The sequence below is a fragment of the Branchiostoma floridae genome, chromosome 2, assembly GCF_000003815.2.
Source record: "Branchiostoma floridae strain S238N-H82 chromosome 2, Bfl_VNyyK, whole genome shotgun sequence".
Taxonomy (NCBI): Eukaryota; Metazoa; Chordata; class Leptocardii; order Amphioxiformes; family Branchiostomatidae; genus Branchiostoma; species Branchiostoma floridae.
The window spans coordinates 11278428-11290677 of record NC_049980.1 but is presented as its reverse complement, the minus strand read 5'-3'; the positions used below and the strand labels follow the sequence as shown (position 1 = coordinate 11290677).

General features: G+C 37.8%; 1 protein-coding gene across 1 annotated transcript in view; it reads left to right on the top strand.

The window, feature by feature from the left end:
* The window catches only part of LOC118403743 (stress response protein NST1-like), a 58500-nt gene extending 46659 nt beyond the window's left edge, over positions 1–11841 (top strand). Inside the window, exons 10-11 of the mRNA XM_035802547.1 lie at positions 4930–5116; positions 5909–11841. Coding sequence (XP_035658440.1) covers positions 4930–5116; positions 5909–6090 — 369 coding nt within the window. The 3' untranslated portion in view covers positions 6091–11841. The remainder of the gene's footprint in view (positions 1–4929; positions 5117–5908) is intronic.
* The last annotated feature ends 409 nt before the right edge of the window (positions 11842–12250 follow it).

Here is a 12250-nt window from a genome sequence, read left to right as displayed (position 1 = left end):
TTTCTTCTGAATCTGCCTCCAGATTCAGTAAAACTGAAAGGTACTCCAATCACTTAAAGCTGCATCTGTGAGGCGTCTTGACAACCAAGGAAAATTTATGACCATTTGAGAACCCTAGTGTACCTAGACAATAATAGCTGAATTATTACTGTATATTAAGCATTCGCTATGAAATCACTGGTCTATTGGCAACAGCTTGCTGAAGCTGATTGAAACATTTTCCGTCTTTGTGTCTGTTTATGTTTTGCCTCTGTTGAAAAATGTCAATGCGTGGAAACTTTCAAAAATGCAAACAAACAAAATAGAATGAATTTATGCCATTCTTGGACTGTTCCAGATCCTTATGATTGGCAGATTTTTGGTAAGTAAGAAAGTGCTTTTTTTTATTTTTTTATTTACTTAGAGTTCACTGCAAAACAAGGCTGTTGGAGCCACTTAGACGTTTTGGGTTACAATACTGTATAGTGAAGAAAGATGTGTGTTAACCCTTGACTTAAACAGTTGTAGATTGTATCCCATGGGAAAGCAGGTCCGTGGAAGCTCATTCCATAGCGAAGTTGTTATTGGAAAAAAGCTCTGAGCGTGGAACTTCCTTAGTAGGAGGATTGTGGAGGAAAAAAGGGTGATTTGCTTCCGTGGAAGTGGCTAAACGGGTTCTTGCAGCGAAGGTTCGTATTGGAGGCACAGATGAGTGAAGTTCTGCCGAGCATGGATAAGGATATACATCATTTGTCAGTAGGTCAGTTTGTTAAGATATCATATGCAACAGACATATGGCCGTAATGCAGTGTTGACCACCAATAGAAATGTGAACCAAACGTTGGTTACATAATAGAAGTATGCAACTGCATTATTATTTTCACTGTTGCCTCTGTCCAAGGTGCTGAAGTGTCTAAGTGTCTAATGTACAAGTCACAGCTCCAGCATATCTCACTCAATCAAGATCAATTTTCTATTAAAACTTGACTCATTACCCTCTTGAAGGAAAATGTGATCAACAAATCAATCAGTCATCTGATTTTAATTGGATATAGAGGAACTCACCTTCTAATTTGCAAGTAAATTTTGCCAAATTCTATTTCTTTAATTCTCTGTTTCTGAAATTTTGAAAATTTCTAGATTCAAGGCTCATATTGTTATGATAATGTGGCCTGAGGTGAATCTGTCAGATATGTTCCTCGTCTTCCCCCATCACAATTGCTCAGTTCCAACTGCCAGGGGGGCCAAGTAGAATTGCAGATAAATATCTGCTTGTTCAGGAAATTGAAGGTGTGGGTGTAAGGGTTTTATAATGAGAAATCCAGACGCGCGTGGGAGGAAGCAGAATATATGCATTCCAAATGGTACTAGTTCTACATTGTTGCATGATACTATCGACCACCTGTATGTTCCCATGCACCCACAAGTATTTTCATCTGGGGATGACTAAAGTAACTCTGAGTAATGATTGTGGAATTGGAGACATTATTTCATTATATATGGACAATTTGTAGGATTTCTCACCAAGAGTAAAGGTAAATAAATATGTTGAGAAATTTTGACTAGGATACAGAAAGACCATGCAACTGTGTTTAAGTTGTTAAGAAGGTTTTGAAAATCAAAAGTTTTTTTATACCTTCATGGCCACAAGTAGTAAATAGTAGTTAACATGTTACAGTATTAAACAGTAGTTGTTTAAAGCAAAGAAATACACGATGAATGAACTGCTGTGTGGAATTTTGTGTTGTAAGATCAAAATATTTTCATTTAGGTGACAGCAAGAAGTATGCAACTGCAATATCATTTTTGCTGTTGCCTCTGTCCAAGGTACTGAAATGTCTACTGTATACATGTACAAGTCATGTACATTGTGCAAACCCCTGGTCATGACTCATGGTGAATATTTTGTGCTGCAATTAAACAAGGTTGTATCAGTCAAAAGTTTTTGTTGAGCAGTCAAGACTTGATGAAAGTATGCAAAGATGTGTGACTCTTAGATAATTTGTCACCTGCTTTTGACTGTAGCACTATATTCACTAACAAGGATTGTTGTCTGGACTTACATAACCATAAAAGTAACAATCCTGAATAGACCGTTTCCAATTAATCCAAATTAACGTAGCACTTGGGGCTTATCAAGGGTCTATGCAGACCTTGTTTCGGTCCATTATTGGCTCTATAAATACCCTTAGATACGATAATTGTGTCTCTATGTGGCAGTTACCCTTAATTAGCCAATTACTGTCATGAATTCTTTATTTTACAAGACACCTGGATAAGAGTCGGACTCTTTTCAAGTTGTGTGGGAAGTCTCTTGAGCTAAGTTGAAACTCTTTCCTCTTGTGTAAAATTAGAAATGGGTGGGATATACTGGATGCTTCAAGGATACAATTATCTATCACTCATTATGAGTGGAGGAGGAAACTTTTTTGTTGAGAAAACACGTGCCAGCTTTGTGGATAAATGCAGGTTCTCACTACGGCTTATTAAGGCTGCAGGTGGTGGATGATGATGCTGTGAACTGAAAAGGCAGTCTTCACACAGGTGCACATGCTAACTCTTTAAGAAGTTAAAATGTGAAACTTTCTACACAGGTTTCTCCCAAAAGCACATTGAAAACTGCACGCATGCAGTATTTTCCCTCAAGGAAATAAATGAACAATAAAATAAACTTAATGTGCCTTCTTTCAATTATTCTTCATGAAGTTGATAATATAACATCTCACACTGCTGCTGTAGTTGGCATTTGATGTAACGGGATGTGCCCCAACACGGTACGCTTTTTCTTGCGCTCAAACTCATGGCGCTCCATCGCTAGTTGCCTGAGAGTGGTCAAATTTTGATGACTGAATTTTTTACACATTGATTTGAACAACATACTTGAATAAGAAATGCATTCATGTGGTTCATGAACCTTTCGCGCTGCGTGTTACAAGCGGCAAGCACTGTGAGACAATTTCGTGTATGTAACCTTCCAATTTTGTGCTACGCTGGACAGTGTGCCTAACTTGGTACGCTTTTTTTACATTTTGCTCTCTTCAGAAGTAAGTGGTAAATTTAAGTACACAGAAAAAAATTGATAGTATGATATTTTAGCTTTCTTTTGACAGTAAAATCGTGACTGCATGTACCTCTTGTTTCACATGAGGAAGGTTGTACCTAGAACAATCCAGCTGATGTTTTCACGGGCAATGGGCTGAATGCACTGATTGTGAATGCCCGACTAAAAAAACCATTACGAAAAAACGACACCGCCAACATCAACAAAATTCTGTCTGATTATATGAAAATATCATCTACATCTCTCTATCAAGTCTTATTTTCATAGACAGCACGAATCATTTGTTACAGTCAAATAAATCTTTGGAGCGTTCTCTAGTCTGCCACCTTCAGGGCCACACTCCCTTGGGAGTACAATGGTGGCAATGTTAATGTCGCTTCCTTTTGGTTGCTTTTCTACTCAACAAAAATTTGAAGACCCATATTCATAGTGTTTTATGGAGCTTTATTTATGTGTATCATGGCAGTTGTGTGACTGATTGAAAGAGTTCGTATAGTTAGCGACACGAGCCGCCAATACGCAGAGGCCAGTGACCGCAGTGATTCAGCACTGTCAACATTACTGTTAGAATTCTGTTTTTTTTAAAACATGAAGTAAATATGTTAAAGTATACTTGGAATGCAAATTAAAGCTATGTGCATGGACTTGGTTTATTTACCTTTGTAATCAGCATAGTCAGTGGTAACAAACACGGTGTACTTATGGATAATAAGATCAGGAAAAAATCCGTACCGTCTTACGACGGGAACCGTCTTAGGGCGTCCCCCGTTAGGTTCACACAACTTTTGATTTATTAGTTATAGGCAGAGTTTGGAACCTGTCCCAAAAGCTGTAAAGGAAGAAGCTAGAGGGGGGCTATGTGATCTTATTTGATTTTGACATTGGCATGTAATAAGGGGAGGAAAGAAATACATTTTCTTGCAATGGCATCTTCATTACATATTCATCAAAATTGCCTGAAGTTTGCCAGCTGTCAGATTTAACACCTTTCAGGACTTGATTGAAAGGAAAAGATCCAAGGTTAATCTATGGATGTCATGGCATGTTATAAAGGCTTGTGCCTGTTTATGCAGTTGGTACAGCAATCTACATACATGTATATCAAGGTTGTTAATGTACTAGTCCCATGAGACCACACCCATGTCAGATGAAGCACAACCCACGCTATTCTGGATTGTGTATGCCAATCACGTCAGACAGGTCAACGCCCTCCTGAGATGGACATGCATTTAGTATCAGAAGTAGAACAGGTCTGGGGTATTTGACCTTGGTTTCACATTTTTATTCGCAACAAAACTGAAATGCAATAGTGAAATGTATGATAATAGAAGAAAAAGAAGTCTTTTCAACATTTCTCGTCAGTAGGTACCATCTCAGAAGTCTGATTCATTGTCCACATCATACTACCATGGGCATTTCCTAAAGACAGAAAATACTGGCAAGACATATTATGGTGTTGATCTACCCTTCACACTAACAATGCATTCACCTGTATGCGCTAAAGGAATGTCTACTCCTATAACATATTGAACTTATCTATAGGATGAAATGTTTAAAATTTAGATATATTGTTACAGTAGTTTATTACGTTTATTGACAGCTGCTCTTCCAGAAGTGACAATGTACCAAAAATATTTACAGCATGTATAACATACAACAGCTCATAATTATGATAACAATCATTGAACCCCATGTGTCATATCCTAGCATATCAAAAAACCACATGTGCCATATCATATACCTCTTGTTCTGTTTGTCTAGCTTTGCACTTATTTCATTAGCTGCTGCATCTTAGATGTGGTTACAGTTTCTAACTTTGGGTATGGTCCTATATGTAAAAGAGTTCCTTCAGCTATAGTAGTTGTAAACATTTGACAATTGTGTTTCAGGTTGTGAAGAAGGTAGAGAATAAACTGGAGCCCCTGACGTTGGGCGGGTCAGGTCCGCTGAGCTGGGCAGATGAGATGGAGATGGAGGAGTCCCTGCAGACTAAGTCTCCAGCTGCAAGTCCCACCAGCACCTCCCCTCCACCCACCACACCCTGGGGGACCAACGCATGGTCACAGAGAACTCCAGGTCAGACATGCACTTTTCTTTGCTTATTCCTTTGAACTAGGGGTGGGTCCTGGTAGATAACAGTTTATTTTCTTGTTGGACCGGTCTGAAAAAAGCAGACCTGAAAAAGAATCAGTGAACCGGATTTTGGACCAAATAGATAATTACCACATTATATCAGCAAAGGTTTACATGTTTACTGGTAAAGTTTACATGAAGACAGGATTTTAGAATGCAAGTTAGGGTTGGACACTCTATCAAGTAGATTATTTTGTAGAAAATTGGACCATTGTTTTGAGTATTGCCCATTCACAAGATTTCATAAACAATTAAGTCCAGGTTCACGTCCAGACTGGGACCTTATCCTCTGGACTTGAACCGTACCTGTACCTAAATTTCCTGTACCTGTACCCACCCTTACTCTGAACCATTGGAGAGACCACCTGGTCTCCAAGCTCCTCCTTCTGATGTCATTCCTTCATATGGATGCAAACCTCATAAGTACAATTTACAACATAGAAATCAAACACACAGTGTTTGTCTTCTCTGTCCAAACCTCATGTGCACAGGCTTCCACATGTTTGGCTCACCCTGAAACTCTTTATGTTGATTTGACTGACTGGCTTTAGAAAACCTTGTAGTTAATTTTACAATTCTTAATTTACTATTTTCAGACTTTTCACACTTGCATGTATTTTTTGGAGCCGCTGATATAATTTATTTTGTATGATTGGTGAGGGTCAAAGTTGATATTTACCCTTTCTGAACTGTGAGCCCACAATCGGTGTCTAATGGATGGTGTATTTTCCATAGATGTAACCTCAATAGAAACTTCTGTGATGGCCCAGCAGAAGACCAAGCTGCGGACTGGAAAAGGCGCAAACTTCCTGGCCATCGACATCAGTCCTGACGGCAACTGGGTCGAGGACAAGCCGGTCAAGAAAAAGAGAAAGCCGCGCCGCGATGAAAACTTTGCCGTTAAGACTGCTGCTTAATGTGATTGTGATGAAGTGTGTGACATGAAAAGTTTACTTGACCTCAGATTGTGTAAAACCAGCTCAGCTATCCTTCTTTACATAGTTCCAGAAGTGTGTGACATGGGAAGGCTGACACAACACACGTACAACGCATGTCGGCCGTGAGGAGTCCTTGGTGTTTGACCCGTAATCTACAAACAAGGTGACCAAAAAAAGGTTGTTGTGTATTCATTATATACTCTCGAAGGCTGGACCTATTGCATAATGTGCTACATTTAAACTTTGCTCTGTGTGCCACCTGGACAATATTAAAGGATTCTATAGAAGGCCTCTAGCTGTTGGGATGAAATTTGTTCAGATGCATCGTGACCGTCAGAGCTGTGTAAAAAGTGAGTGTGTTCTGGCATTGGTGTTGCTGGCTGTGTGTAGGAGCATTGCTTCAACAACAGTACAGGAAATAGAATTTATCCAAGACAATGGCGTATAATGCAGGCTCAAGAAGTTACTATATCAGAACATGTTGCGAACTCAAGTCATTTTGAAACCTCTCTACCTAAATACAAGAACATTCCACCAAATTTAGACACTTAGAGATGAAGTTTGACATGGAATTGATCATATGAACATCTTCCCGATTCTGCATTCCCCAAACGTTTTGGTAATGCCTCAGTGACAAGCCAAATGGTTATTTCAGCTTTCATTCCCAATGATTAAAATTCAACATGATAGTCCGAAACACACATGGTGTAATGATTGTTAGCCTCAATGTGGCAGGGATTATTTTATAGCATTCTAGATCCTGAGGTTTATGCTATATTTACAGTTGCTTGAAGTCAACTATATTTTGATTCCACAATTCATGAATTGATGTCATTCATGCTGAAGACAAGCAGCTGTCAAAGGTAGTGTCTACGGTTTAGCAACTTCTCAATCTTCTCATAGGTACTCTTAAGATTTCATTCTAAACGGAAAAATAGTGATATTTGACATACTAGTAGCTTACTAGCTAGAGGGATATTGCAGGATTTAGAACAATTGTCTATATTGAAAAAAACTACTACGCTTATTCTTCAGTTTGAGCACTTTGACTCTACATAATATGACCACATGCAATTACAATGATCTAGGTTGGGAATGGATATGTCTTGCTAGCATAAACTAGAACTAATTCTAGCTGCCAAAGCTTGCGTACTTTAGTTCGAAGGGAAATATTGTTGAAACAATAGGTATTAGGTGTCAGAGAGATCGGGATATGAAATGAAACTGCATTTACTAAAGAAACAAACAATCTCGAAATAGATGAAACTGACATAAATGCTGCACTCTGTCCAAGAGATTTTAAGGCATCAATTTACTGACTTACATGTCCCCAGAAGTTTGATGCTGATCAGGGCCAGTCAAACATGTGCATCACTTGATGTGATGCGTTATAATATCATATGTAACTCAGATGATCACTGCTACTTTTAGGAAGATAAGGTTATCTCAGTAGTACGTATGAATTTTCCCAGATATACCGTCCATAAAACAAAAATAGTCAAAGCGTTGGCTTAACTCTTAACATTTAGCAGAGGGACTGGTATTTAGTGAGGGAGCACGAAGGGCACAGGACAATGAAGTTCACATCATTATCGTCTCAATAGCGCCCCCTCTCTGGGAGCTGGTAATCTGCAGACTTTTGTTGCTTGAGAAAAGCACAACAACTACTGTGCCATGGTCAGTATTCACAAGGTTACTACTGTACATCTTTCAAGTCACCTTGCAATTCAGACCAACTTTTGTATTGCTGTTGACTTGTGTCACTCTTGAAGATGTACACTCTAGTGGAATTGATGTAGTTGGTCACCAAATGACATATATAGAGTGTAGTTGATATAGCTTCGCGATGTAGATGTTCTTGGACTGTTCTACTTACTGAGGGAAGGGGGATGTTGTGTTCTTAGAAGAGATTTTGAGAATTCAAGCGAACTGAAAAACAAAAATATTTCAATCTACCAAGTCCTACCCGCAGTCAATTTTGCCTTGCAAGTTGTCGGAGTGACTGGATGGGATCCCCCTTGTCTGAATCTGAGTGGAACTGTGCCATTCGTAGCCAGATTTCTCACTGATGTACATTTTGTGGACAGGTGATAAAAAGATACTGCAAAAAAGAGCTGCTTCTATTTTTGTAAACTATCTATGAGCCCCTCTCCTCAAATTTGCTACAAGAGTACATTTTTGATGGAAACTACCCAAATTATCAAGATGGTCTCTACATCCCAGGTGCAATGTTGTTCTTGAATCAGTGTAAATGTATGAGCAATCATGGCAAATATATTTGTCATGACTTTGTATTTTTGTGCAAGATCGATGTTTTTTGGACCTCCAGTGTTTTGTGAGGGTGGCAGATGTAGTGATTATGATACATATCAGTGTTAAGCAAGTTCTGTGGCAACATGTTTCTGAAATATCAAAATGTGTGTAATATATATATAAATATATATATAGACAATATAGACATATATGTGTGTATGTGTAGTAAAATATATAGATATATATATGGAGAGATTGATGTGATTTAATGCAGGCTGAATGCAAACAGTGTCAGTGTCATAAACACCTTTATCCTAACTTATTCTATCATTATGCTATGATTGTGGGTCATTCAATGCACAATGGTTATAGATATAATATATTGTCTATTTATACTGTATGAAGTATATGTGGATTGACGCAGGTGGAAAAGCTATATTTGTTAATGTTAATGTAATGGATATTGCATATCCTTAATGATGACAAAATCTAATTATTGTAAAATTTGTCAGAAGTGAAGTTGTTTTCCTTTCTTTCACACCAACATTCCTTTATGAATTTTCATTCTTGCACAGTGGAGTTGCAGCAAGAATGCAGTCCCCAAAATGACCAAGTTACATGGGTATTAAAAAAACTTTGCTGTCAAATAACTTGATGAATTGGATATAGATAGTATTACATTGTTGAAGGGCAAGGTTTTCCACTGTTAATCCAGTAGTGCTATTTTTTCCTTCTTATTGAGTTATCTCGACAACAGTTATTCTACTTTGAGGTTCCTGTCATGAAATGTTGTCAATAACTTAGAGTGGATCAATTGTCGATTAATGTCATGATTTTCAACAAAATTGTCTGAATTCTGTGAACAATTGCACAATGACTTTGGTATCGTTTCTGTTTATAATCTTCATTATAGAATGTCAAAGAAAGGAAGATGTATTTTAGATTGAGATCATTCCGACATTGGATATAATTATGTTGAAAAGAACGGTTTAGAGACACAGAACGTTCTAAGTTTGGATCTTTCCCCGCTTACATTTTCTTTGCAAATTTACCCACAGAAAAAAGAGACTTTAGGGTTGAAAACCTCATGATTCACTAGTTTATGAATGACCAAACACTGCAAGCAAACTTTAACAGCTAGACTAAGACATTGTGATCTCGCAAGCAACTTTGTCAAGAACAGATATGGCAATGTTTTTGTCATGGGACCAAATAAGAGGACTAACTATAAGTCTGTTAATGATGGTACGTCATCACCCTTGTCATGATATGGAATTCAAACTTAAGTTAGAGTCCAGAACCAATTTAGTTGTACTACTAGTAGATCTATACAATACCCAATTTCAGTAAACTGAAGCAGCTGTATACATGTATACAGCTGCTTTCCTTTTACTTTAACTATAATTACTAAGGTAATGCTGTCACTGGTATTTTACTTGGTTAGATAACGAACAATCAATTTAAACAAGAAGTTACAAATGACTTCTTAACATATTGTTTTTGAGGGGGGTTGTATGTAGGCCATGGCCTTGATAGAATTTAGGTCCCTTCTGAATTGCCAATTAGCATGTAAATCCTACAGAGGAAGCCAGGCTATCTTAACAGAGCGTAACAGTCAGTAATTTTTTTCTAGTTGTATTGTTTGATCAATGGGAAATACAATGTTATTATATAATATTCTGGGGAAAATTGTGTAAACCACTCATGGTTGAACAAGATGTTCTGAATTAAGAAGAAATTTGCAATTTACTGTTTTTGAAGAGAGGACATAGGTAATTTATGGTTATAATCTAGACTGTGGAGAAACTTTGTCATTTGGGGCTGTCATTGGGATTGATGTAAGTTGTGTATTGCTTGATGAGCCTAATACATGTACAATGGGCATCACCAGGTACTGGGTGTGTACTAGACAGATCCTCCAGTTGGTACTATACAAAATGTGGAAGAGGAGCTTTGAAACATTGTAGTTCATTTGTTAGTCATTTCAACGGTCCCTTAAGCTGGTGTCTCACTGGACTGGACCAAATGGCACCAAATTTGTAAATTGCTGCCAATTTTTCCATGGTGGCATATAAGGCCAAGATAAAACTGGAAGTTGCTACTGAATTAAAGACATTCTGTACAATGACTAAAATTACATTAAAAATGCAGTAATAAAAGGATGTTCTCTTATCATTAGTAAGACATTGTAGAATACCCATTACAGGATATGTGTCCATATGTGCAATTTTGCAAATCCGCAATTTTGGACAAAAAATTGCAATGATTGGCGTCACTCTGCAAAATTCTGGTGCGATTTGGAGCAGTCCGATGAGATACCCTCTTAAGCGACAACAAGAGCATCGCAATTTAGAAAACTTGTACCTAGTATATGATTTTTTGTCCATACAGAGCAAAATGGAGAGGATATTCTGATGTCATTTAATCTTTGACTATTGAGAAGTCATGATAACAATTTAACAGGACCAAAGTTACTCGAGATGAAAAAACATTGCCAAGAATACAAACAACTGTACCAACTATGTTCATGAAGCGATTTTACGACATGGCCACGTACTGTCACGACATTTGTAACTTGAGCACCAAGGATAGGTTAGAGGTCATATTTGACAAGATAACACAATGCTTTTTTTGCTTTCCATAGGGCCAATGTTGATTTGGTCATATAGATGACATCTACATCCGCATCAGTTTTCGGCCATTTAAAAAAAAAATACATGAAAAGCTTTCAACCATACTGTAAATAGTACAAAGCAGCTTCAAAACAAGCATATATATGTCGTGGATTACAAAAACAAATATCAGAAAACGTTTACTAATATCATAGAATATTCCAAGGTCAAAGAAGATGTTAAAGAAAAAAAATGAAGAATCTCTTGTTCGATACACTATATTCTGTGATTTCAGTCATGTGTTCAACTTTCCAGAACACTTAGATTTCAAAAGGCAACTTTTTTATCAACCTTTTTGTTTATTCCCACGCTTGCATCATTTTTTTTTTGGATTCCCATGCAGAGGATGTCATCCATATAATCAAATTAACATGGCCATATAACACCAAGACACCTGTGTGTAAGCAGAACTGCCCGTAAGACGGTTGGAAAATAATTACATCCAACCAAGTGGATGGCATTTCTGTTGAAATTCGAATCACTGCAAACCTCACTGCTACTTTCTGGCTTTGACGTTTTACAAACCTTACTGGGCCATGTTGAAAAAGTGCTGCATACGTCGTGGAACTACATTCATGTAAATTACCTTACAGGTGATAAAAGAACTGTTACATAGGTGCACATACATGTGACGTTATACCTACTCAGATAAGTGCAAACAACCTTGCTTCACAGGATTGTTGTTACATTGTTTCTGCCGGTGGTTGATAATGTATTATGTGTGTCCAAGCTGTACGACATCTCGGAACAAACCAGATGCAGACTTTGGAATATAAGTTGTGGAAATAAACTGGAGGCAAATGCACTTTTGTCTGCTTATTTAATGATAGAAGTTGTACAGGAGGATGACTCAAAAAGTAATGCACTTTACTTCACCTCTGTGTCAATCTTAATTTCAACACATTCGATAAAGACCTGTGCCTGTTCTGGCATAAGTTGCAAGACTAGAATACCCCTGTAGGGTTGTATGCTGATGCTCATCCGATAGTCACTCGGAATTAAACGTCATGAAAAAAGTACTCTTCCACTGTCTAACATGTACAGGCTTGCCCTACACACATAGAGGTACAGACCACGTGTCTAAAACGTGTCTAAAACGACCACTTTACACTGGTCCCCAGGGTGGTCTTCTTACACAAGTTTCACTGTATTACTACTAGCATACATATCATGCGGACAATGCCATGAACAGGTGCTCTTAAAACTGCCCCGTA